General features: G+C 41.6%; 2 protein-coding genes across 3 annotated transcripts in view; one reads left to right on the top strand and one right to left on the bottom strand.

The window, feature by feature from the left end:
* Positions 1-5,952, bottom strand: part of LOC306694719 (myosin IXB) — a 50,115-nt gene extending 44,163 nt beyond the window's left edge. For both annotated transcript variants that reach the window (XM_079157690.1, XM_079157691.1), the window contains exon 1: positions 5,619-5,952. The gene's annotated coding sequence lies outside the window, so the exon portion shown is untranslated. The remainder of the gene's footprint in view (positions 1-5,618) is intronic.
* Positions 5,953-10,976: 5,024 nt separating this feature from the next.
* Positions 10,977-13,713, top strand: s1pr4 (sphingosine-1-phosphate receptor 4). Its single transcript, XM_079158423.1, has 2 exons — positions 10,977-11,000; positions 11,651-13,713. Exon 2 carries the CDS (start codon positions 11,809-11,811, stop codon positions 13,036-13,038), a length of 1,230 nt encoding a protein of 409 aa, XP_079014549.1. The 5' UTR covers positions 10,977-11,000; positions 11,651-11,808; the 3' UTR covers positions 13,039-13,713.
* Positions 13,714-25,674: the final 11,961 nt, after the last annotated feature.

Here is a 25,674-nt window from a genome sequence, read left to right as displayed (position 1 = left end):
CATTTAGGTAAATAAATAATGATAAATACACTCAAGGCGGTGCACCTCTCTGGCCCTTGTTAGCTCAGCCTAACGATCCAATTTTGACCGTCACACAGCAGCTGCAGCGGTGCCGAGTACCAGCAAACGGAGCCTCAGGGTGTGTCCATAATCCAGAGCCAAGGGACAGGATCAGTGAGCGCAGAGAGGATGAAGGGGGATGTTAGAGTACCCACCACAGCCATCACACACACACACACACACACCTTCCTGAGGGTGACCTCTGCAGCTGAGGGGGCAGGGCAACTCAATATGTCAGACTTCAAAGATACAAGCACGGATTTATTTAGTTTTTGCAAACGGTACAAAGAGAGTAGTTGACCAATTGTGATATTGATGCATGCAAAATTTCCAGACGGGTAAGAAGAGAATCAAATGCATCATGCAAAACATAACCTATTGTGGACGGTTGAATTATTTTTGTAGCCGAAATGTTTTTGTTTGCTGACTCAGTGGGGCTGCTGTTCCTTAAGTTTGGCTCGCTGGGAGATCTACAACCACAGAAATATCTGCAGCAGCTAAAGCTCATGCGTCAACATCCCTAACTGAGAGAGCAGTAACTCATACCACCCCAAAAGCAAAAAAAGCAAACTGTCCCATCAACATCAGCAGCTTTGGAGTCGAAAAGCTGAAATCCTGAAAATCAGGGCTGCTCAACTGCACACAGAAAAAGCTTGTAAAGTTGGGTTATTGTTGGCATCGCTCACTTTATGATCCATATTTGAATGAGGAAGCAGGTGACGCCAACACTGGAGGATTACCACCCAAAACATGAAAGATGTCACATGGAGAGTTTCATCTAAATTCCATACGAAGTGATTGTGTGGTTCAAATATGTCCTCCACGATGTTCACAGACCACCTTCTGCTTCACTGTGGAACATTTTTAGAGTTGTGTATTTTGGTGAAAACGTTTGCTTGGCTTATAACTGTGCCTATAATCACAATCTAAACAGGCAGGTTTGGTATAATCATAATCATCGCGATCAAGCTTTGATCCCAATTATCTTGAAATGACGACTTTGGGAATACTCCGGCTCAGTAAGTAGGCCATCTCTTTTCCTCACTTACACCCCGTCATTAAAGCTGCCTCTATTTATAAAGCCCAGAAATTCAGCTTTGCCACATTGTAAGAGCCGAGTTACCAGGGACTTTGTGGAATTGGATGATTTTCTAAAACCTCACCACTCTGGTTCTCTCTTTACCTCTTCTTGTCTACTGAAGACAGACGGCCTTGCTCACTCACTAACATTCTCCATCTGGTGGTCCGGTCTCCATAAAACACAGGTCACTGCAAATCCACGCTGCAAAGCTCGGCGAGCAGCTTTCTGAAAAAACGCGAGGCTATTTTTTTTTTTTCCACCTTGTCTTTTGCCACAGAGAGGCGGACCCTGGAGCATTCCTGTCACATTATTGGGACTAGGCCTAAGCACTGACGCACTGTATGTACACAAAAGCACACACAAACACCGGTGTCCCGTTTCTCCGTTTCTGACCTTGTTCTTTCCTTCCCTCTCTTCCTCCGTCTTCATACACCTAACAAAGCTTGCTTTACTTAAAAATAGGGACACACTGGTGGGAGTCATCTAGGTTTTTAACCCATGGAAGCTTATTCAAATGACCCGTCAACGTCGGTGACAACGTACGGAAATCCTGCTCGCCTGTACCAACCCAGCGGTTTACAAAAAAGGTAGAATGACACCCAGCCCATCTTAGTGTTCTTGAACAGCAGTGTGAGTAACAAGAGTGACACAGACATCTTGGTGATGAGCACACATAGTAATAGAAACACAAGCCTCTACACGTCCGACTCTCCTGCCAAGCCCTTGGCAACGAGCCCTTCGCTATACCTTGTGTAGCAAGCAAACAGATTGCCACTCAACTCTCGTATCCTACTTACCGAGGCTGTTTCACAGGTAGCCTAAATCACGTCGCCCCGGTACACCAGCTGCACATGGAGACGAGGCAAGCTGCTCAGGGGCTCATTAGAGATCCCTCTCCTGCCACAGCGAACCATAGTCTGACCTGCTCCTCTGTCTCTGTTCTGTCAGGAACCTAAACATGTCAGATTCTGACGCAAAAAATAAAAAAAAGAGGAACCCAGTGACCTAATAGTTAACTCCAACAAACAGGATTACAATACAACAGACAGACTCTGCCTCGTCGCTTTAAACTAGGCAAACAGACATCAAGGCATACTGTGTGTTTCCATAATGATTGGTAGTAGAAGAACATCAGCCGACCTTGTACAAACTGCAGATCCCAAACATATAGCAAACAGTGGGCCGAAACCAGACTAAAATGCCAGAGTGGTTGGTATTCCCGACGTAAAGTATTTTTCTACAGCCACCACTTTGGGTTTAATTGCCCACACTAATCATGATTCATCGAACAGTTGTGACAAACAAACTAGTTTCCCGGTTATTCTAGAAACACCCAAACCCTTTAACACTGAAACGCACACAAGATAAGAGACGCCAGACAGAGGAGTTGAGAAATCAATTGCAACCAATCAAAAAGTTGTTTTTACTATCTGCGACGCAGAAACAGCCTCTGAAGTCAGCAGCTAAACATACAAAGCCATTATACGCCCACCGCTTCATTATTGTTGCCTAAAAAACAGTTTTTAATGAACTATCTTGCTGGCTGCAGAGAGAGCAGCTTGCGTGATAAGAAAACAACAGCAGTGAAACAGCAACAAACCTACATGTATTAAAAACACAGACATACTATAATAAGCAGGACGACACCGCCTCTACAGATAAATACACACGTTATACACACACACACGGCGCTTAGCTGAGACGTATTTATAGTTTTATCTGTGCGGAAATCAATATGCATAACACACAGCATAAGATCTAGTGGTTGAAAATCGACGTAATAAAGCTGAACAGGAAAGCCGAGTCTGAAGAGGAAACCCTTTGAATCTCTTCTCGAGTTTCCTCTGAGAAACGTTGGCACCGCTGTGATCGAGGCAATTATCTTTTCATCCGCAGTTTTCACACAATTGCATCCACCAGGATGTGTAGACCAATTACAACTCGGGGCTGAGCTGGAGATGTAATTGGTCTTCTCTCCCCCTCCCCCTCCTTCAACCACTGTCAGCTTCGCTGTGGGGCTTGAAGAGTACGACCATTAGCGGGGGGCCATATGGCCCTCTGCTTTCAAAGATGGCAGAAGAGACGTTCTGTGGACCGCCTGAGGTGTTTAGAAGCACTGTAAGGAGGTTTGGGATAAAACGGTTTGTATTGCAACATCATTTCCCGGTTTACAATCATTCGAAGATGTTGGGACCGATATTTTAAGTGAAGAATTGAGTGAAAGTTTTAATATTACAGCTCCGGTTCAGACGACATTCACACATTACGTGTTCATATCTGAACAATATCGCTATTCAGTTACATCTCTTCACCTTTTATATTTCTGAACAGTAACTATAATTGAAATTGTGAGACAGGAAGCATTTTTAATGAATGGAGATTTGACTCTTAAGATGTCTCTGAGGGAATCGGGATGTTAATTAGATTGCGAGTATGACAGATGGGAACCTCGATTGTATTGAATATGCTGATGCCTGATCCACAGCATAGTGTTGTTGGCAGAACCGACACGACCAGCGGGCTTACAGATGCTACACACACACACACACACACACACACACACACACACACACACACACACACACACACACACACACACACACACACACACACACACACACACACACACACACACACACACACACACACACACGCCTCCTGTGTCACTGTATCCATTTCAACCGATAACCTTACAGTGTTTCAAAATAATTAGTCTAACATGCTCATAAAAGTAATATTTATGTGCTATTGCATTTCATGTGCGGTCAAATATGTGGCACAGCTTAAATGAAATGAAATCTACATTCTGTTCAATGTCACTTCCAGAGTTTGGTCTTGAAGAATACATTTGAAAGGCTTGTCTGGTTGCACTCATCTTTTTAAATGAGATGTCTTATTAATGAGATGTCACTTAAGCATTTATATTCCACGCAGGAAGCTTTGTAGTTCAATGATGAACGGTGGTGAGCAAAACACCTCGTGAAGACTGGGCCCTGGGTGTGTTTTGGTTATTTGTACAATCATTTGTCCATTATTATTAAATCGTGGTTTCATTTCTTATTTTCCAATTGTGTGTTTTCAGCAGAGAAACTGAACCGAAACTTTCAAGAATATATATATATATATATATATATATATATATATATATATATATGATGATTTGAACACTGTACTTTCTCAGAAAACTACACTCAAACCAAACTGAGTTGGGGAAGGTTAATTCAATCCAGTACAGGTTGATGCCCCGCCTGCTTGTTTTCAAGGGCCACATCACTTTTACATCCCATAAACACAACGTTGTTCAGACCAAAAGCAAATCAGAGAAATGGAAAAAGGGGAAACAGGGAGGGAGAGGAACTTCCAAGTGAAGTGCATGTGTGCGTAATGTTAATGTTCCTATGTGTGATTACTTTTTTCCACCGCCCAGACGTTAGTCATGAAGCGAGAGCTTTGCTCCTGCAGATTCTCTTACTGTACGGAAGAAACGGCTGGAAAACAAACAACAATTCAGTGTCTTAATCTGATTTTAAATCCATTTGCCATCAATTTAAAATCACGTGTCCCAATTGTTGGAACTCTACATTGATTAGGTGGCAGTACTTTCACATGATTACAGACATAAACAAGGAGTGGGCGGCATTAACATTGGTGTGCAACGACAGGAAAAGCAAGTAGAGGCGGCCACTGCTGACATTACTCAGCCAGACAGTCAATACGTTCACAGAGTTGTTGGTCAATTGCAATGCATGTGTTTAGTCTGAGGACAAAGGCATGTAACATCTATCATGATATTATTATTATTATAAAAAAAGGCCCAGACAGCACACGTCACAATAACAATATGTCCCAGCACTAAACAGATCTGTAGTTCACCTACCAATCATGCAATCGTGGCTGTGCTCTGCTGTCGCCATGCATCGTGCACCACCATGGAGGTCACATAATAACAGTTATGATACACTGGTAATTTGGATAAACTGCAGTTGTCCTTCTTCTAGACAATTCTGGTTTGGATTTATGTCAAGGAAAGCTTGGGGCTTTTTTTCCCTGAGATCCAGGTGAGCCTTGTTGACCCCAAACAAGCCACTGACATGTGGGTCAGCCACGTTATCAGGCCTGTGGACACACTGCACTGCAACAAGTCAGCCTACGTTCACACACTAAACGTTAACCACTATGCTGCCGTGACACAAACCAAGACAACCAACTATCATCCTCTCAGTCAGCACAGGACGGTTGTAACCTCCATTTTGCCTTTAAAAAAAAAAAAAACGGGACGATAAGACTACATTCAAATGGGAGAAACCCGTGAGAGTTGTTAATGAGCTACTTCACAAGAACTTCCTAACAGCAGCTCTGTCATAAAAGACGAAAACACATCGATACAAGTAGGACAAAGATATTTCAACAAATGCATTATTTTTTTTTGACATATTAACGTGCACAGAACAAGCTATAGTATTTAATGTAACGTTACCTTTACCGGCTGTTTTCCTCATTGTCTTGGTGTAATCCTTGATTGCAACCAACAAAATAATAATAAACGGTTAACCCAGTCTCAGCTCTTCAAAGTGTGTGTTGTTCTCCTTTTGGTGAAACGAGGACTGACGAGGCTAACAGCGGCGGAGAGACCCAGACACACACAAAAGCGTGACAGTTGAGTCCGTTTTGAAGATTTTTAAATCCGGGTGAACGTTAGAGAAGAAAAATGAACCGACATGAATTGTCCTGCGCACTTCTATCGAACAAAGAAGGTCAGTCTCTGAGATAAAACGGGTTCAGAAGTCCACTCTTTCCCCTGACAGACTGTGGGTTCAGAGCGGCTAACCAGCTAGCTCGTCGCTACTTCCTTTCTCTCTCTCTCTCTGTCTCTCTGCCTAAATAACAGAAGCAGCCTGGGCGGTGAAAAAAAAAAGTTGAGGAAAAAGGCACGAGCCAGATTCTGCACAATGAAGGCACCCTGTTGCTCGTGAGCATTTACGACAGAACAGCGCCCTCTGTGGGATTATAGCGGTGGTACAATAGTCAGGAACACACGGACGTGCTGTTTCAGAATCAGCTTTCTTATTAAAATATAAAAAATAAAAACAAGGACAACAAAGTAGAACAGAGGTATTAGATATTAATACGTACGCATACAAGGAATTTGACTCCGGTTTACACGTTGCTCTCAACGTACATACATGGAATATACAAATAAACAAGAAAAATATAAAAACAAGGACATCAAAGACAACAAAGTAGAACAGACAAACTAAGCATGAACATTTATTATTTATCTACTATGTACAATATAAATATATATCCAAAAGTAAATATATGAACATAAAGAACAACAACAATGACAATAGATTTGAGGTATTAAACAATGCATTTGAGGGATTAATGTTATTTGATCATCAAAGTAGATACAAATGACAGCTGGGTTTTGTTTTAAAATGTTTATAAGCTCACGGATTCCTACAGAAATATGTACAGATTACGTGAATCTGCCACCAGCAGTTTGTTTGAGTTGAACATTTAGTTGTTATTGCTGTTGTTGATTTGTGACATGTTAATGTGGTTTTTCTGCTGTTTGACTTTCTTTGTCTGAGGCTAATTTGTTGCTAATACAACATTCTAAGTAACTGTTACTTACTGCTTGGCTGACTGTTCGACCTAAAGCTTTGTATTTTACTCTTTTGGACTCTATGTATGTCTATATATTGATTAGTAATTTTTCACTTCCTATGGTGACTTAATATTGACTTTTCACCAGTGATATTTTGTTTCCTCCTAGCATAAGTATGTAACTAATTTTTCAGCTTGTCTACACTTTTGTACATACTGTTTCCTTGATACTGTACTAATTCATTAAAACACATACGGTCTAACTCTTGGTCATAAAAACGTTAAAAGACTAACCAGTGACTTTACCTTTATTGGAAATGTTTAGCTCACTGCATATACTTGTGTATGTGTAGGAGACCTTCCTCAATATTCAAACAGTGAGTGAATTGTTGTAATGGAATAAATGTAGTTTACATTAAGAAATTAGGAATCTCAAGCCTGGTGTGTTCAATATAAAACCAACAAAGAAATATACAGAGGTGAAATTGGGATTTAGAATTCAGTTTATGAAGAATTATAAACAGTGATTTATTCTAATTTATGTTATGTTAAGTTATGTTAACCATCCATATTTATTGTAATTATAATGTTGTGACATTTCAGGATTTCAGTGAGCTTTTTAGCATCTTCAGGCGGTCTAACAGTGATGCGCCATGTTTTCTTCTTGACAGGAATACTGCTTTGTGGCCACCAGATGTTGACTGATCAACACCATGCAAGAAATAAGCTGTTTAATTGCACTGATCGGCCAGATGGTGTCACCATAATAAAACAAAAGCTCTGTGTTGTGACCGATGCCCTCTCAAACATGAGATTGGAACTGGCATTTATTTTTTCAGTCTCTCTGTGTCTGGTACCAACATCAAACCATTCCTGTCCGTAGATGTTGTGTCACACCCACTTTTAACTATCTCCATCATAGAACAATAGAATAATAGTAACCCTGCAATGGTACAGGGGTGGTGTATGCCACGCAGAGCCAACACTCTGCAGGTTTTCAGTCCAACTGGTACCCTGAGTCTACAGTTAAAAGTACAGGATTTACTTGTAAAAAGTAAAAAGTACAAGATTTTCCTCTGTGATGTAGTAAATAGTACAATATGTACCTCTGAGATGTAGTAAAGACGTCAACCAGGTGACATTTTTAGAGGCTCCTTGTTTTTCTTTTAAAGGTGAGCAGGATTTCTTTATTTCACAACTGGACTTTTTTTCATCACAGTGAAGCAGCGTTTTACAAACTCTACTTTTATTTTTTTAAACACACTTCACACCTACTTAATATTTATTAGCTGCTCCGTGTCAGCCCATCAGATCAGGTCACATGCTGTTTTAGGCTCCTCCTCGTTAGTATAGTGGACAATATCTCCGCCTGTCATGCCTCGGCAGATTGGGGTTCGATTCCCCGACGGGGAGTAATACTCATTTTCTTTTTGTTGTATTTTTACTACTTTTTAATGTATTTTCATGCTTTTGAAGAGAAAAGAAGATGAACAAAAACCAACAGGAGTCGTCTCACTGATGCACACCTTCACTCCATCTTGAGGGTTTCCACAGCACAGAACTCAACCCCAGACATTAATGAACTGGCAGCCAAGAAAAGATGCCAAACATCTGGCACTGGTACATATGCACTGCTCAAGAGCGTGTAGCCTTTTGTGGCTCCAGAAGAAGCTGCATAACATTTAATAAAGTATTCCAAGTGATGTCACTTGAGTCACCATCAGTTGGAGCTGAAGACTACAAGAAAGTAAAAAACAATCCAGAGGTGTGGAGTTAGACTGAGATGAGACCTCTGTAGCCCCGCTCCTCATTTCTGCTTGAAGCTGGCCGCTCAAGAACCAAACAGAGGGCAGTTGAGTTGCACTGTGGGTAATGTAGGCGGCAGGTTTTGACAAGGAATATAGAACGATATCTCTGGTTCTGCTACATCAAAGTTTATGCTGTTTGTTTTGGTTTAACTCTCCATCATGAGTCCAATAATATTATACGTAAAATATTATAAGAGCAAACCTAAATCAGTGGAGTCCTGTTAGGAATGCAAATATGTAAGTGTCTAAAGACTAACTGAGACTGAGAAAACAGAAAACTCTGGCCTTTTACAGACTTCTACATGTGTTCATGACAGGTACAAAAGGGCTTACTTTGAAATTAGAAAGGCCATGAGGACTTTTCTAATTCTTTTTGAATGTCCTTATGGTAATTTTTCCATAAGTCTGTGATGCTCCAGTTTTTTTAAAATGTATTACTATGACCAAAACAGGAGAAGTAAAACCTACATCCCTCTGCATTTATACATTTTCACAGGTGATGGATTCAAATGCCACCAGGACGGCCGTGGCTTTATAGTTTGAATGTTGTTCCACCCACAGGAAACCTAAACGCCTGCAGGTTCGACAGACCAGCAACCTGTCTGCATGCTCTCTCACCAAGTGCATATTGGGATCGGCTTCGACCCCCCCCAAATCTGAACAGGATACACAAAAATAAAAGAAAGTGATGGAAGAATAGAATCACCGGACTGACTTGAGGGCACAAGCACAATCTTGTTTAGAGCCACTACAGCAAAAGTCTACAGTTGTGCCTCTGCTTATCAGTTAAAACACACACACACACACACACACACACACACACACACACACACTTGTGGTTACAAGCCTATACACATGTTGTTGTAACACTGTTGTTTGAAGTCTTATTTCCAGAGTAAAGGCGTTTTCAACAGTCGAGGGTGTTGTTTTACACCTCAGGTTGCAGTTGCTTGAACACATTTCCACATTTAATTTTACTGTAAGGTTTGGTGATGCATGTTTATTTTTCTTTACATCTCAGGACTAGAAAGGAGAAGTTGTGTTAGAAATGAGACACTTTGGTTTCACGGGGAAGGCTCGTGAATGTCATGCCTCATTACTGTTGCACGATCAATGGTCAATGCCTCACAGTTACATTACCTTTGTTTGGTTTCTGTCCTTTCTTGCTCTTGAACAGAGAAACCATGCAAACTGGAGACCTGTTGAGTAAAACCACACTTTTGTGATGGACATAGAGGGAAGATGACAGATAAAGCCCACTCGCAAGTTTTTGTATTAAAAGAACCAAAACATTTTCTTTGAGCACGAAGAACAATATTTTCTTGGAGAAACATCGGGGCATGATTTTAGTTTTAATTTCCCAAACGCTTCTTTTGACATTTTTTCAGACCACACTAGCATGCTTTTGAAGCATTTGATAAATGGAAAGCTTAGTGCAGTGGTACAATTAGAGCCTACTCTGCTGAAAGCTTGAACACGACACTCCGAAGGGCAAATGTGTTCAGCCACGAGTTCTGGTTTTGCTCATATTCAAAAAAAGTGGTCTCTTGATTTTGGGGTCTGGCATCGCTTTCTGTTGCTTGCAAGATGCCTCGTATGCCGGTTCTCAATTTATGATGTGTTTATGGTTGTCTAAAAAGTGTCGTGGTCTCAATGCCACTGCCTGTCTCATGGCATGTGGTTACGGTCTGCTGGTGCATGGTTGGAGGTTTGCTGAAGTCAAGTGTGCTATGCAATGACAATATCTACTCAAACCAACAACCACAGCTGTGTGTTGAAACGTAAAAAAAAAACCCTCTATCAGCAGGGAGGGGCACCTTTCCATCCGATTGGGAGTTCCTGTTTTTCTACTTTCTGAGAAATATTGTGAAAAAACATAAACTCTAATTTGAGGCTTTTGTAATAACCTACCTTTGGCATTGTGCCATATCGTCTTGTAAGTGCAAGTGAGATTCTTGCCACATATCCTGAAAACATATGGAGTTATGTCGCATTTACGAAACATTTACAACTTTCTTAGTGTGGCACGCCAAGTCATCATCGGGCAGCAATGATTGGATGTGTTGTTGTAGCAAAATCTGTGGATCCTGGGAAAACATGATGATCTTGATGCACCAGAAAAGTGGTGGTTAAATATCTGTTAGAATAAAATAGATTTTTTGAAAATAGATAGAAGATACTTGTCCAACAATGTTGACTTCTTAGACTGTGGAATTGTTTCATTGTAGGCAACTGTGAAATCTTCACAGTTTCTTTCAAGGTGAGGGAACAACAATCTCTTTGTGTTGCATGTTTTGTGTGTGTGTTTGTGTGTGTGTGGTGTGTGTTCTGGGTGTGGTATTTCACTACCTAACCTTAGGCTTACTTCCCCATCAAACATGTGCTGCAAAAATGTGCTCACTCACTCACTCACTCACTCAGCATCACCACCAGCAGCCAGAGTAAGTTGCCACTGCACTGCATTCACATCACTTTGCAGCTATGATAATAACATTTAATGGATTTCATCAACATATAACAGGATACAATTAGAATGCAATATAAAAGGTTTTGAACAGATTTCCTAATTTCTACTTAACTCTTGGGGTACAACATGAAGTACTTGATGTGGAATTGAAATGTGTTTACCCTGCTTTTATTTAAAACAATATAACCCTTGGAAAAAAAGTTTCTTTAGTCTCTTTTGGTTATTCATTTAAATTGATAGTTTTAGGAGAAAAGGGAAAAGTATGTTTTTGCCATTTTCATTGTATCATCATTATTCTAAATATTATTATCGCCTGGTAAATCATTCAGTGTTGTTTGGGAATCTTATGAAAGCATTTTCCAGCATTCTTGGAAGGAAACGATGTGTGCATTTCCTTCACGTGGTGATTTAAATGCCCTCTGCAGCTGCTCACTCGTCCTGCGCTAACCACAGATAGGGGGAGTGTTGCGACACACTGGGGAGGCATTTAAATTATGCCTTTTAAATTGATTGAAGCACCGTAATGAGGAAGCACACAGTACAGTTGAGAGAAAGAGAGGAATTGTATTGTATTTTCACATAGATGCTGTATTGAAATTGTTCTTAATTCTTTTGTCTTCTCAGGTGTGTGTGTTGTGCACAGGCAGAGCTCCAGTGGTTAGAGTGTGATCATAGCCTGTTTGACAACAGGAGTTCCACACTAATTCCCGCGCAGTTCGTACCGGCTCGGTTTTAGCCTGTTCCCACCAACAGCCTCTATTCTGACCATCACAGCTGCTGCTATGAGTGTCTTCTCCTCCCTCACCTCCTCCTCCTCTTGCCCCCAAGTGTACCACTTACCCAGTTACCCCAGCAACGCCACCACTGCAGCCAACGAGATCAACCATGTGATCTTGCGGCATTACAACCACACCGGCCGCCTGCAGAACAGGACCATCTCAAACCCACAGAAGCACATCAGTGTGTCCACGGCCGTCTTCCTCTTCATCAGTATTTTCATCATCCTGGAGAATCTCCTTGTGCTGGTGGCCGTCATCTCCCGCATCCGTCACAGCCAACGCTGGGTTTACGTCTGCATTGCCAACATCACCCTCAGTGACCTCATCACCGGCGCTGCCTACCTGGTCAACATCTGCATGTCTGGCAGCCAGACGTTTCGCCTCACCCCTGCTCTGTGGCTCTTCAGGGAAGGGATGCTGTTTGTGGCCCTGGCTGCATCCATATTCAGTCTGTTGCTGATTGCTGTGGAGCGTTACACCACCATGATGAAGCCACTCTCCCAGAAGTCAGCGAGGAAGACCTACTATAGGATCTACGGCTTGGTGGCACTCTGCTGGATTTTGGCAATGGTGATTGGCTTTCTCCCCTTGTTGGGCTGGAACTGTGTGTGCAACCTGGACAGATGCTCCACCCTGCTCCCTCTCTACTCCAAGTACTACATCTTTTTCTCTCTCATCATCTTCTTCGTCATCCTCCTGGCTATCGGCGCGCTCTACGGTCTCATCTTCTGTCACGTACACAAGAGCACACAGCTGGGCCTCCAGCGCAGTCGCAAACGTTCTTTGGATCTGCTTAAAACTGTGATCACTATAGTTGGAGTCTTCATACTGTGCTGGGGGCCACTGTTCCTGCTGTTACTGGTGGATTTCTTCTGTAGCTCCCGCCACTATGCGCCTACTTTTGCATCTGACATTTGCATCTCTCTGGCTGTCTTACACTCCGGCCTGAACCCCATCATCTACGCCCTGGGCAGCAGTGACATGAGGAAGGCTATCGCTGAGCTTCTGTGCTGCTGCTGTCGGAACACTGGCCTCTGTCACCCAGACACATTCACATCCAAGGACACCAGCAGCACCTCGGAGAGCAGGAGGGACAGCCTGAGGAACAGTTTTAACAAGGTCAGGAATCTGAGCGTGGCCTCCCCGCCATCAACTCCAAACAAGCCTCGCAGGGCACCCAAAAAATATAGGCTGAGCTCCACCACCAGCTGCCTGTCAGTTTCAAGTGGTTAAACCACAATGTGCTCCCCGCCCAAGCAAACAAGACCTGTGTGCACTGATACACATCTAACCGTTTCCTCTGAGTTTTGGTTTGAATGTTCAGAGCTTTGCCTGCAGGTACTTGCACTGATGACAATAACACGCTGTCATGTATCCTGTTAAATATATGAATTCATCCTCGCAATTATGAGCAGTTTCTTTGCTTCCTTTTGTAATTCATATGACAATCTTTATTGATCTGTTGTTGCACTGTACCGTGCGTCAGCGCTGGAAAGTTGCCACGGACACCAGACACCACAACTGAATCATCCACGATGTTCTAAATGTCAAGCTACCACAAATAATTCAGTTGAGGAGGAACTGATGAAATTCATGTTGGATTTTAGTTTTAGTTTTTTTGCTACGGACATATTATCACATATTAGTAGCTCTATTCCAAACTCCTTCGTCAGTCTACTGTACTCGTCGGTAATACCCAGTCAAAGATAGAATGTATTTTTATAGATAAGAAGGCAGCTTACTTACCAGAAGTATTATCTACGTCAGCATTGGAAATGTAAAATGTGCAGAATGGAAAAATATGTATAAACTTGTCTTGCATTGCATTCTGTTGTAACATTTTGTGTAAGATGGAAGCTTTACTGTATGATGAATATACAAATAAAGTTTATTTTGCTTTATACATGAGCGCATGCTGTTACTACCTCTGTGTTCCTCTGGAGGGAGACACGTCACCAAAGCCCTGACTTGCTCCTGCGGATAGATCAGATGATTCAAAGTGCTGTAGAAAAATACACATAACAGTAACCTCAACAAATCATGGTTTTCTAAATGTATAATATTGACATTTTTCACATCCCAATACTTTAAAATGACATATTTTAATCTCTGCCAAAAACAAGATCTTTGTACACTCATCAGTTTAATGCGGGCTTTGCAAAACACTCATGAGTGAAGCTCTTTTTTACTTAATTTTAAAAGCTTGTCTTTCTTTAGACTCCTCAAAAGGCTGTTTTGTTGCAGGATGCTCTTCCCTGCCTGCTTTTCTGACAGGATGACGGATTGAAGTTCAGTTGTGAGGAGGTGAGGGCTGGGACTACAGCCCCAAGGGCACACACAGCCAGGGCTAATTGATAAATGCATTATGACTGTCTGGCAGGGTAGATAGATGAGGTTTAGCAGATAGCATGCGCCCGTAAATTATACAGGCTTCTGTACTGTACTCCTGCTACTGTATACTGGAACAACTGGTTGAGTCTTGACATGTAAAAGTATAAAAATATTTTTTTTTCTCATGACAAAACCAACGATCTGCCTGTTTGCAAAAGCTGTGTATGCAAAGTGTGCTCTAAGGCAGTCTCACTGTTTTATTTCATGAAACAGTCAGTGCAATAGATCATAGCCACAAGGTGCAGTCTCACTTGCTGTAGGAAGTCAATACTGTACTGTTCCCACTTTCAGTATTACGTGTTTGCTTTACTTTCTTTAATATCTATTTTCACACTTGAGCCCAGTTCTCGTCACATCATGTCGTACAGGAATGGTCTTAAAGCCTGATTTCTCGATAACGTTAAATAAATTAAAGTTTAGAAAATTATGATTTGTGAAGCTTTTACTCTGAATCTCAGCAAATGTGTTGCAGGATCGTGTGGTTTGATCAGATTTGACTGATATCAGCCAACAACCCACCAACTGTCAGATTCACATTCAAATGTTGCTGAATGCTGATTGGTGCTCAGGAGTAGGTGACATCGCCATTTTCAAACTATTGTAAACTCCATTCACTTATGTCAAATATTAAAAATAGTGTGTTCAGTAAGAAGCTGATTGAAAACATATGTTTATATGATATGGCCCTTAAACCACGAAGGATCGGTTTTATTTATGGGAATAAAAACTTTATGTCAAGAGAAGAGAGTTTGTTTTTACTGAGAGACTATTACAATCCTATGTTTCATTTAGTGTAAAACTTAAGCCCATTCAAAAAAATCATTTATTGACAATGTGTAAGTAGACATTCTGAAAATGACTGATGCATTATAACACTTTATGGCGGAAATGATTTATTATTACAAATTACAGTTGACTTGTCAAACTGCTGATAAGAAACTGCTGTGACTTGTATGGGCGTGTATTACTACATTGTGGGGACTCGCCTTATTTTTGGGGACAAAATGTACGTCCTCATAACGTAAATCATTACATTAATGTTGAGGACTTGGTTTAAGGTTACGGTAAGGTTAGGATTAGGCAAGTAGCAGTTATGGTAAAAGCTAGGGTAAGTCTCCAGGAAATGAATGTAACTCAACATAATGTCCTCTAAAGGAATGAAGACACAACGTGTGTGTGCGTGTGTGTGTGCGCGTATGTGCGCGTGTGTGAGTCATGTTCACAAACCCATGCTGACATTGAAAGACATTAAGCAAGAGTGCAAGATGATGAAAATATCCTTAATCCTTTTTTTTTTCTCAGCCAGAATTTGCAGCATTTTGCTGTAAATACCTGAAGGTGTCCCTGTAGACTGCAGCGCTGAAGCCCTATCCCCTCTTTAAGTTAGCCTCTGTTCCATTAGCCTCCCCACACAACCTCATGTGAGGTTTTATTTTTTTAAAAGCTTAAACATGATACTGGGATTTTCTGTCCATTGTCTAATGGGTACTTATTTTCCACTGTTCTCGCTAGCATACTGTAATTTCAGCGCTTTGTCGTATTTGCCATTGAGATTAAACAGCTAAATAGCTTAACAAATAGCCATACGTTTTAGCAACATGCCCTCAGAGCCTATAATGGGAGTTGTGTTCAATGCTGACGAAACAATTAGTTTCTTAGTTTTTGTTAACATATACTGTATATAGGCACAAAAACCCTGATATATTGATAAAGAGGCACACTGAGGCAACAACAGATCAGAAACTAGTATCGAAAAAGATGGAACTTCAGCTCTACAATGTATATCTATGCAATTAACAATAAAACCCGGCAGCCTGTCATGCAGGCATTCCTGCTCGTGACGTGTGTGAGCTGCACGGGCACGTCAGTGACGACCGCAGGAAGGAAATGAGGTGTTAAGGTAAGAAAGGAAGAACTTAGCTTTTAACCTTTTACCTGAAATTGTCGCCCACGCAGCGGCTGAGGTGATTGTGCAGCAAGAGAGGAAACATTAAAATACGCACACTCATAGACAAACATGGCTATAAACACATGCACTTTAAATCCGGTCTCTGCAGTCGTTTATGAGGTTTCTCAGACATAAGGATTTCTGAGGCCGGCTCTCCTCAAAATCTTTTCCGGTTTTTTTTTGGCCAGGGAAGCAAACAAGTCATTGCTGGTTTTGTGTGTGTGTGTGTGTGTGTGTGTGTGTGTGTGTGTGTGTGTGTGTGTGTGTGTGTGTTTGTGTGAGTTCCCCTCTCATGAATTCCTGCATCTTCACAGTTAAGAGTAGGGGATAAGCCTCTCTCATCCTCGGTCCTGGCACAGCTCCAGGTCCGGTGCCTGATGAAAAAGCAACAGCAAATTCCAGGCTTTATTATCTGTAGCCTCAGAGACATTCGTTGTGTCATATTTGACATGTCTGGGGCTGATCAGCAATCCACGCTCCTCTCTCTCTCTCTCTCTCTCTCTCTCTCTCCGTCTCCGCTTACAACAACAAGGCCCTTTTCTCTATACTCCAAATGAGGTACGATGGGTTAATGACGCTCGCGTGCAGACGTGGCTATGCCCTCAATAATTACCTCGCTGGCTTCGCCTCCAGGTGTTCAGCAGACAGCTAATGATGTACTGTCTGAGGAGAGGGGGAAAGGCAGCGGGTGAGGCACAGTGAAGCTACACAGGGGGAGAGAGTGTGCCATCAGCACTGCGACAACTCGGTGGCACATGTGCTGCACGAAAAACTGCATGTAACAAAACAGCCTGGAAAAAGACAACTAATACAAGTTCAGATTTGTAGTCAACCATCATGGATAAGAAATGTGTTTATTCTCAGTTTGTAAAACTGTAATCAGCCATGTGTTAAAGGAAAATTCCGCTTTTCTTGGTTCCTTTTATTTTGTATTTTTTACCATCACTTCTACAAAGATGTTAGGAGCTTTATTGCTGAGATATGAGACTAACAGCTTTCCAGTAGACTCAATTTCAAGGGATACTCCACCCAAAGTCTCTCAAGAGTATCAAACACTTGAAGTGGTGGTTTAACTTTGTAGCTCTTTCAAGGCAGCGGTCAACATGTTTTCATGGCTGTTATGAAGTGACCCAGTTTCTTGAAGAAAAAAACACAGATCAAGATGTCTATGGAAACGTCTCTTAAACCTCCTCCTGCAGCATAATCTACTTCTCTGTGATCCAAACATAAGCCCAAATATGGCTAAATGCACAGCTTCTGGTTTTAATACTCATACACAAACCTCTCAAGCAAGTGTGTGTATTGGTTTGCGCGCATTAGAGTGGATGCCGAATGCAGCACAATACACAATAGGCTTTGACATCATCCTTTTTTTTAAAATAATTTGTGGGATATTCCAGAGCCATTTGTCCTTCTCTTGGCTCCAAAAATCTTTGGTAAAACCTGAAAAAAGCAACATACAGTACAACAAAAGTAAGAAACTTTGTCTCAATCTTCATGGTTGAATACGATGGATCCCAATCAGCTACACAGGACTTCAAACCATCCAAAGACAAAGGTGAGGTTGAACTAAGTTCAAAATTCCCCCAGCGTCTTGTCATAAAGGTCCCTTGCATCAGCTCTTGAAAGGGTTTGTTTGGGATTTACAACACGATGATGCTTTCAGAGAGAATGAAAGAACTGATCACATGAGAATTAGGTCCAGTCAAGGCCTCAATCCAGCTCAGACCAGAGGATGCATTAAATATGGATAAGGCACAATTTTACTTGAAGAAAAGTCTATTGCCAAAGCATCTAGTTCACTCACTGTGAAATCAGCCACACTCAGATTGAAGGAAAAATATATGTTCTGTTTGGACACAAATGTTTTCACTATGGCAACATTACTGCTGAAGCTGCCGAAAACCAGCCCCAGAAATATGACTTAACTACTTTACTCAGGCCAGAAATGCAAGTACACTCTTTGACTCCAGACAGAAGCTAAAGAGATGTAACAAAGTGTGTGTAACTGTGAGTGACACCAAGCTGAAAAAAATCAGAAGGGTTGAAAGAAAGAACACTGACTGATGTTGACGGGAGAGATTATTATTCCTGTCTAGCTGACACTTAAATTATGGTTCACATGGTAATGAAGAACTGTAAAAGAGCCTGTGACATCTTGTTTTCTGCTGTACTTACAACATGTAAGTGGAGGATATACATGTCAGAATATCAGAGATTTTCCACTGCCTGGCGGTTTTGTTACATGAGAGCATTTGCATAATCCGTCACCTTGATGTCCATTTAAACCGCAGAATGTACAGGTAGCTGAAAAATAAGAACTTCCTACAGCTTTAATGGATAATATAATGGGAATTTTGCAAGTTTCTGCTTAATGACTGCACAACAATGGCTTTATTGTAATTGAAATCGTCTATCTGTCATGGTCATTCATTGGAGGAAACACAATAGAGCTTTGTTTAAGTGAACATGTGTTGTTTCATGTGTGTATACCTCACCATATACAGGACTGTCTCAGAAAATTAGAATATTGTGATAATCCCCATACGTGTGATTTAGTTTACTGAACCAAGCTGAGTGTTTTTCAAGGCTCAGGAAACCCTTGCAGGTGTTTCGAGTTAATTAGACGATTCAAGTGATTAGTTGAATACCCTACTAGTATACTTTTTCATGATATTCTAATATTTAGAGATAGGATATTTGAGTTTTCTTAAGCTGTAAGCCATAATCAGCTATATTAAAAGAATAAAAGGCTTGCAATATTTCAGTTGATTTGTAATGAATCCAGAATGCATGACATTTTTGTTTTTTAATTGCATTACACAAAATAAAGAACTTTATCACAATATTCTAATTTTCTGAGACAGTCCTGTATCTGTGTGTGTGCCCGTGCATGTGCACCTGTGTACTCATGGAGCTACAGTAAATGTGTTCCCACGGTGATATGAAGCAGACGGTCACAGCCAGGTGTCCGCTGGGTCAGGCGGGGGCGTTATCTGGTCTTTCTCATTCACACACGCAGGAAGGTTTCATGAACAGGAAAATCTCTCTTTATTTAACCCAGCGGACTCGCTCCCTGAGAAAGCCTCCCCAAGAAAATATCCAGTTCACTTGGCTACCTTTAAGCGTCCCATTCTACTCTCAGACGTCTGTCATGGCTGCGCATGTATCTCAGTGTTGTGGTTACTGTTATACCCAAATCAATCAATGTGTTTGCTATTTTCCTGCTCTCGCCAACAAGGAGAACAATACACCAGGAAGGGCGTTAACTCGCTGCATGTCCAAACGAACGAATCAAACCTTTTTCTTCTTCATGTGTCTGCTCCTGTCAACTGCACGCTGCTGGGAAATCTGGTCTGAAGAACAACAACGCCCTCTTCTTCTCTGGTGCTTGTTGAGCTAATTTAAGATATATGTACTTTTCAAATCAGTAGTTTAAAGGTATGCATGTCTCTAAGGTGGAGATACACAGTAGGAAGAGAACAGCTCAAGAAAAATGAAGAAGGATGAGAGAATAGGGCGAGACGAATTCTGTTCCTTAATTAAAAGGGAATGCACCGCCACGTTGAATTGGTCTGCATTTTTTCCCCCTCTGCATTTCAACAGAAGATCCCGTTCTGGGAAGATTTACTCTGATGCTAGTGTGAGTACATGTGGAGGAGGAAGGGCTATTAAAATCGACACTGTCTCCGGACCCAGCTGTTTCCTCTTTATCAGATTCTAGATTGTGGGACGGCGGATACAAAGGCCAGACGTTATGAGTTTTTTAAATGATGGAGGCAAACAGACTATCAAAATCGCCACGAGCACGAGAACATGCTTTTTCATTCGGTCTCTCATTGTGAGCGTAGGAGACAATTACCAAAGACAGCACGTTTTCTCTTGAGGGCTGGATGACAGCCATGTGCTGGGACTCTGCTCTCAACCTTGGATATGTATGTGAGCAAGTCTTCTCTCCTTTCTTAATCCCCTCTCTCATTCTTGCTGCGCTTTGGCTGAGCACCGTGACCACTTAACTAATTGTGTTGTGAAAGATGTTCCAAGGGTGATGATTCAGCTTCGGTCTCCGAAAGTTTCTTAACTGAGGACGCAGGTTTTCTCTGCAGGGGATTCATTTCAGAAACAAGACTAAGACTCTACAGCTGCAAGCGGCTCTGTAAGATTGCAGGCTACTTAGGAACAGCGGTGCAATTCAATTCTAACATAAGTATGCCAGCATGCTCACATGACAATGTTAACATGTTGATGTTGAGCAGGTTAAGATGTACCACGTTAGTGTGTTAGCATGCTAACATTTGTTACTTAGCACTAACATAAAGTACAGTTAAGGCTGATTGGACGTCATAGTTGTTGAGATAATTCACAGCCCCAAAATGTGGCAAACATTCAGGGGAGTCAGTGGGCTTCATCCTCTGGAGATCATTTCTGGTTTTGCTCCGTTTCAAACATGCAAGATGTTTTTCTTTTTAAACCGTTGGAGAGAGCAAGACTAACTGTTGCCCATGTTTTTTCCAGTCTTTGTGCAACGATAAGCTGACTGTCGCCTGGCTCCAGCTATAGGAGTGTGACATTCTTCTTCTCATCTAACTTTGTCAAGAAAGAAGATAAACATGTGTCTCAAAATGTTGAACTTTTCCTCTAAATTAGGGTTTTACCCTTTGTCCCAAAAAAAAAAATACAAATGAACCGGGTTATTGATAAATCCCAGCTTTATGTGGGTTTGGTCTCAGGCACAAAATGTGTGCACGTTTATTATGCCTGTGACCACAGATTTCTGACAAGATAATACCAATAACATTGAAACACATATTAAGGTCTTAACTGTACATACTCTTTATTCACATAATAAATATTTTCCATGTGAGTCATCTGACTGAATGTAACATTTTGTCTCACAGTTTAAATCCTCCTACTGTACATATGAATTCGATAAAGCACACTCTTAGTCACTGTCAGTCCACCTACAAATCCTACACGACGTCACAGATTTGAACCTTGCGTTTGAAAGCCCCGACACTCTTCTTCTCTCACCGCTGAGATTACTCTCGAGAGGGCTTGGACTCGAGGTTGTGGCGTGCTGGTTTGGAGGTCCTGTGATGCAGCAGCGGCCCCACCGCTGGCCTTGGTTTTTTCCATGAGGCCCGAGGAATGGAAGGAGCTGAGGCTTTGTAGAACAGATGTTCCCGCTCAGCTCTAAACCAAATTACGCAGCCAAGCTCACAGCCACGGGCCAGAACCGCACGGATGTTGATTGAATGCCAAAGGGGGCAACAAAAGCAGATCAGGCTCAATAAAGCAGCCACATCATGAAACCTGGTCAGCCTTTGAGGCCTGACGGTAAAAGGGATATTGACATTGCTATGGAGACTAAAAGGAGAGCTTGAGGCTGTGGTCTGGGTACCCGTCTCCAGCTGTGGGGACGCATGTGTCTGCTTTCATGAGAACTCAATATTGTCTATTGTCATGTGTTTGTATAAAACAGCAGGCAGACTGCAACTGGCTTGTCTCAAACAGCAAGTTCAACCTTTGACCTTTGGCAGTATGATAAAAATCGTTGGCTAGAAATACTGACGGTAATCAAACACACTGAGATCACAATAGTGCCCCAGAAATTGCACTAATTTTGTCTCATTTTTGATATTATTAGATTTTTTTTTGTTCAGCAGTAGTGTGTGTAAACTGTATTTCCAAAATGAGGGGTGCTGTCTTGTTTCCAGCCTTTTTGAGGATGCATTTTTCAGACAATCCAAATTTCAATGGCCAAAGAAGTGGAAGAATTGTATCAACCCGTAAATACCCATATGTTTACATGTCGGGGGAGTTCTTCTGCATATGTGAAAAAAAAGATAAATTGTCTCAAGTGATTGCACTCAGTGAATGTTGGAGCTGAAGACCACAAGTTTGAAAAGGATAAAAATCTGGGTTTTGGAGTCAGCTTCTATTTTTTCTAGCAGCTAAGGCTACATTAGCCACGCCTAGCATAATAAACCTGATATCTGACTGGACTAAACATCAGACCGGCACATACGGGTACTTCCCAAAATGTCAACATTTAATCATATGAATTTATTCGCTCCTGATTGAAATACAAACAGGTTTTAGGTTCCTAAAACCTCCAAATTGAACTCATGAACTCAGTTTACTCAGCTTTGGTAATTTTTTATTATTTGCCTCCATCTTTGTTCTTTCCTGTAACATGTTTCCCTCAAAGGAATAAATGATGTGATCTTACTGGGGGGAAAAAAACAATGCTAGAACTCATTTTAAGGCTCATTTAAACTTTATTAAATTAAATCTTGGTTGGATTTGTAATGAAATGAAACACTCGTTGCAGTTGTAATATCAAAATAAGTCATGCTTCAAATCAAAGTAGTTAGAAACGTACTGACATTTAGAATAATGCACTTCATGCACCGTTGTCCTCCACCTCCAGGTAGATTAAATGCTTACACAAATCATAGCTAACTTGACAGTGGTACCATGCTGGAACAATGCCCCGGAGACAAAATCACACCGCTGACACAGTGAAAAAAACAACTTGCTAACCTTTCTGCGGGTAATCTCTTCAAGTTTGAATGAAACATTCATCCGCAGAAATAACAGAAATATAATTTGATGGTCCAACCACGATCAGTGGAGTGGCTAGATAAGAGCACATTCATCACGCTTGGTAATGAGCTTTCATCTCACCCATGGGTATGAAATCTTCAAGATGATGCACTTTTTCTTTAGTGGCTGCAAGTTATCTGTACAGTGCGGAAGAAGCAGCATTGCACACATTCCCAATCACTGATAATGGGGACTGCTGGGTGACATCAATTACACAGACATAGCAGACATTTAACTGGGATTACCTGACAATAAACTCCAATCTCAGTCTGGACTTTTGACAGCACGGAAAGACGAGCGAGAGAAAAAGAGAGTCAAAGAGAGAGAGGAAGACATGGGCAGAGAGTGAGACGAGTTTGCAGCTTTTTCAAGGGAAGAATGCTGAAATAAACATGAAGGCTGAGCACAACACCAAGATCGACGGCATCAGTATGTAACAGTATTCACACAAAAAATGGTAAATCTGCTCATGAAACATTCATATTTTAGCAAAGAAAGGGACAGGCATCTGAAACTCGAGCCACGCCGCCCTTGCATACACTTCAGGGTTCAGTGCCGTCGTCTGACAGGTTGGAGGGCTCGGGTTTGATTTTCATCAAGGCCAATGACTTGAGGCAAACTCACTACACCGTTCTCTGGTGGTTGAGGTCAGCCAGACACAAGAGCACTGCAAAGTGTTGAATCTGGGCTGGGGCTGTTTTGCTGCATGTTTAGTGGACGTTGGTAACGGTTACAAGCTCCAGGGAAACGTGCTGTGCTTAAAAACTAAATGTACATTGTGGCTAAACTGTGGAAATACAACTTCCGGGTTCTTTATTCCTAAAGCGTTACATTGGGAAAATCAGTGGATATTTTTTGTATTTTTAAAGGTAAATTTGTGTCACAGTGTGAACCTTGTTTTAATCATTAGCTCCAAAAAGGGTTATTCTCCTTCCTCCGCTCACATGAATGAGCCTGCAACCGAGCAGCTGGGAGGCGGGGTTAAAGGAAATGCCAGAGCATTTGCTCTCAGGGCCCAATTGGATGCGGAAGATCTGTGTAATTTTATACCCTGAAGTCAAACTCTTTTAGCTTCCTGCGCCACAGAGCAACTTGATTGAACAGGGCCTCGCCTCCAACGCTGAATCCAATTCTCTTTATGCATCAAACATGGGACATGCTGTGTCGATCCTGATTGTTAGTGGACTCCACTCCTGTTCCTGCTGAACTGAGCCAGTTTTTAGGTAAAACACTGATACCAGTTCAGTAGGCACGGGAGGGCACAGCCCAAACATTGCTCCGTTTGAAAATGTACTGTGCGGTCTGCGTGCAAGGTGCTTCTTTAAATCCAACAAAAAGGATATTATGATATGCAATATGCAGAGAACATGAACACACAATCTTAGTGAATTTACCGCTCATATTTTTGCATGGTACTTACACACAGCTCAGACGTCTTGATTATAGTAGATGAATGCAGCTTCACATTTCTAACTGCAAACTGGCGATTCTGCCAAAATAACATTGGCAGATTTCATCGCCTGATTAAGCTAAAAACACTGCTGACTTTTTAATGTGGCCATGTGGGTCGTTTTAAAATGTAAATATTTTCATGAACAAAGGTCTTTAGCCTGTTAAAGGCTACATGCCAAAACACTGAGGCTAATGTCCCAGGCAGAAAGTCATATATCCTATTCAGTTGATGACCCAATCATTGTTTTTGTATTGCAGTTTAGAGCTAGCTTTTTTAGTCCTAGCATTAATTATGATGCAGAAAAATGTAAAATATGACTGCTGTTTTGTTCTCACACAACCCTTTTTAAGCTGTTTAGCTTACATGTTTTTTTTTGTATTTTAAATGAGTATGTTTTTACTGTTAACATAACAAGAGAAAAAATGACTTTAAAATGAGGAGCTGACATTAGACTTGGATAGCATCCACAGAGTGATACACTGCTGTGAACAGTGCTTTATTTTAATTACACGACCTGGAACGTTGACTCCACCGACTAATGATGTTTTATGATGCACTGTTTGGCCTTGGAAGTAAGGCTACTTGTAAGCTAGCCAGATATGCTAACATCTGTAGCTTGTTTTAATTCATTCAGTGCACTTTTTCTCTTGTGTTTGGAAAAAGCTACAAAAAGATAGAAATCTCCAAATTCTTTAAATGGTGAGTATAGACTATCCCTTTTACTACAGCTGCATGCACACCGCTTTAAATTCAAAGCTTGTTACGGTTGCTAAACTCAGACAATCGCTGCTCGGGCAGGAGGTTATCAAACGGTGAACTGCAATGCAGGTTTCTTCTTCGACACAAAATCCAGGCTGCTGTGTGGCATCAACACACTGGCACACTCGCCCTGAGCAAACTCAGTTGGACATGAACTGGGCATGCTCAGACGGGTCTGACATTTAGCACCACATTCCTCAAATACAACCTGTGGCATTGTTAAGTCCTGGGTCAAACTGTCTCGGTGATATATGCTGTCAAATATATTTGGTATGCATGATGATTCTTGCCAGAAGCAAAAGGTAAGATAAGACAGTTGTTGCTTCAGGCAAACAATAAAACGATGCAGCTTGTCTGGACTGTATTGCAAAATTGAACCCATTGAACCCCACAGTGCTCCGACATGGGACCACGATCTTTCCTCGCTCTGTCTTCTCACCTCCCTGCCTCCCTCTCCACCTAATTTCTCCTCACTCTTCTTCTCCTTCCTCCTCCTTTCTTCATATCCGGATCATCAAGATCTTTCCATTAACGGGAATAAATCCCCTCCGTCGAATGAACTATTTCGCCTCAGGCACTGAACTTAGCCACTGTGAACAACACATAGCAGGGATCAATGCTCACCAATTAGCTAAGCTCTGTGCCTTTAGCAAGTGGGTGGCTGGTTTTTGAGGGAATTGAGACTCAGGCAGACCTTTACGTGACTGCT

Source organism: Pholis gunnellus (assembly GCF_910591455.1).
Source record: "Pholis gunnellus genome assembly, chromosome: 4".
In the NCBI taxonomy this organism is placed as follows: domain Eukaryota; kingdom Metazoa; phylum Chordata; class Actinopteri; order Perciformes; family Pholidae; genus Pholis; species Pholis gunnellus.
This window is presented reverse-complemented; position numbering and strand designations above follow the sequence as displayed.

What these genes read in the sequence shown, in the direction of transcription:
- s1pr4 (XM_079158423.1), top strand. Translation starts at nt 11,809, where the DNA reads ATGAGTGTCTTCTCCTCCCTCACCTCCTCCTCCTCTTGCCCCCAAGTG.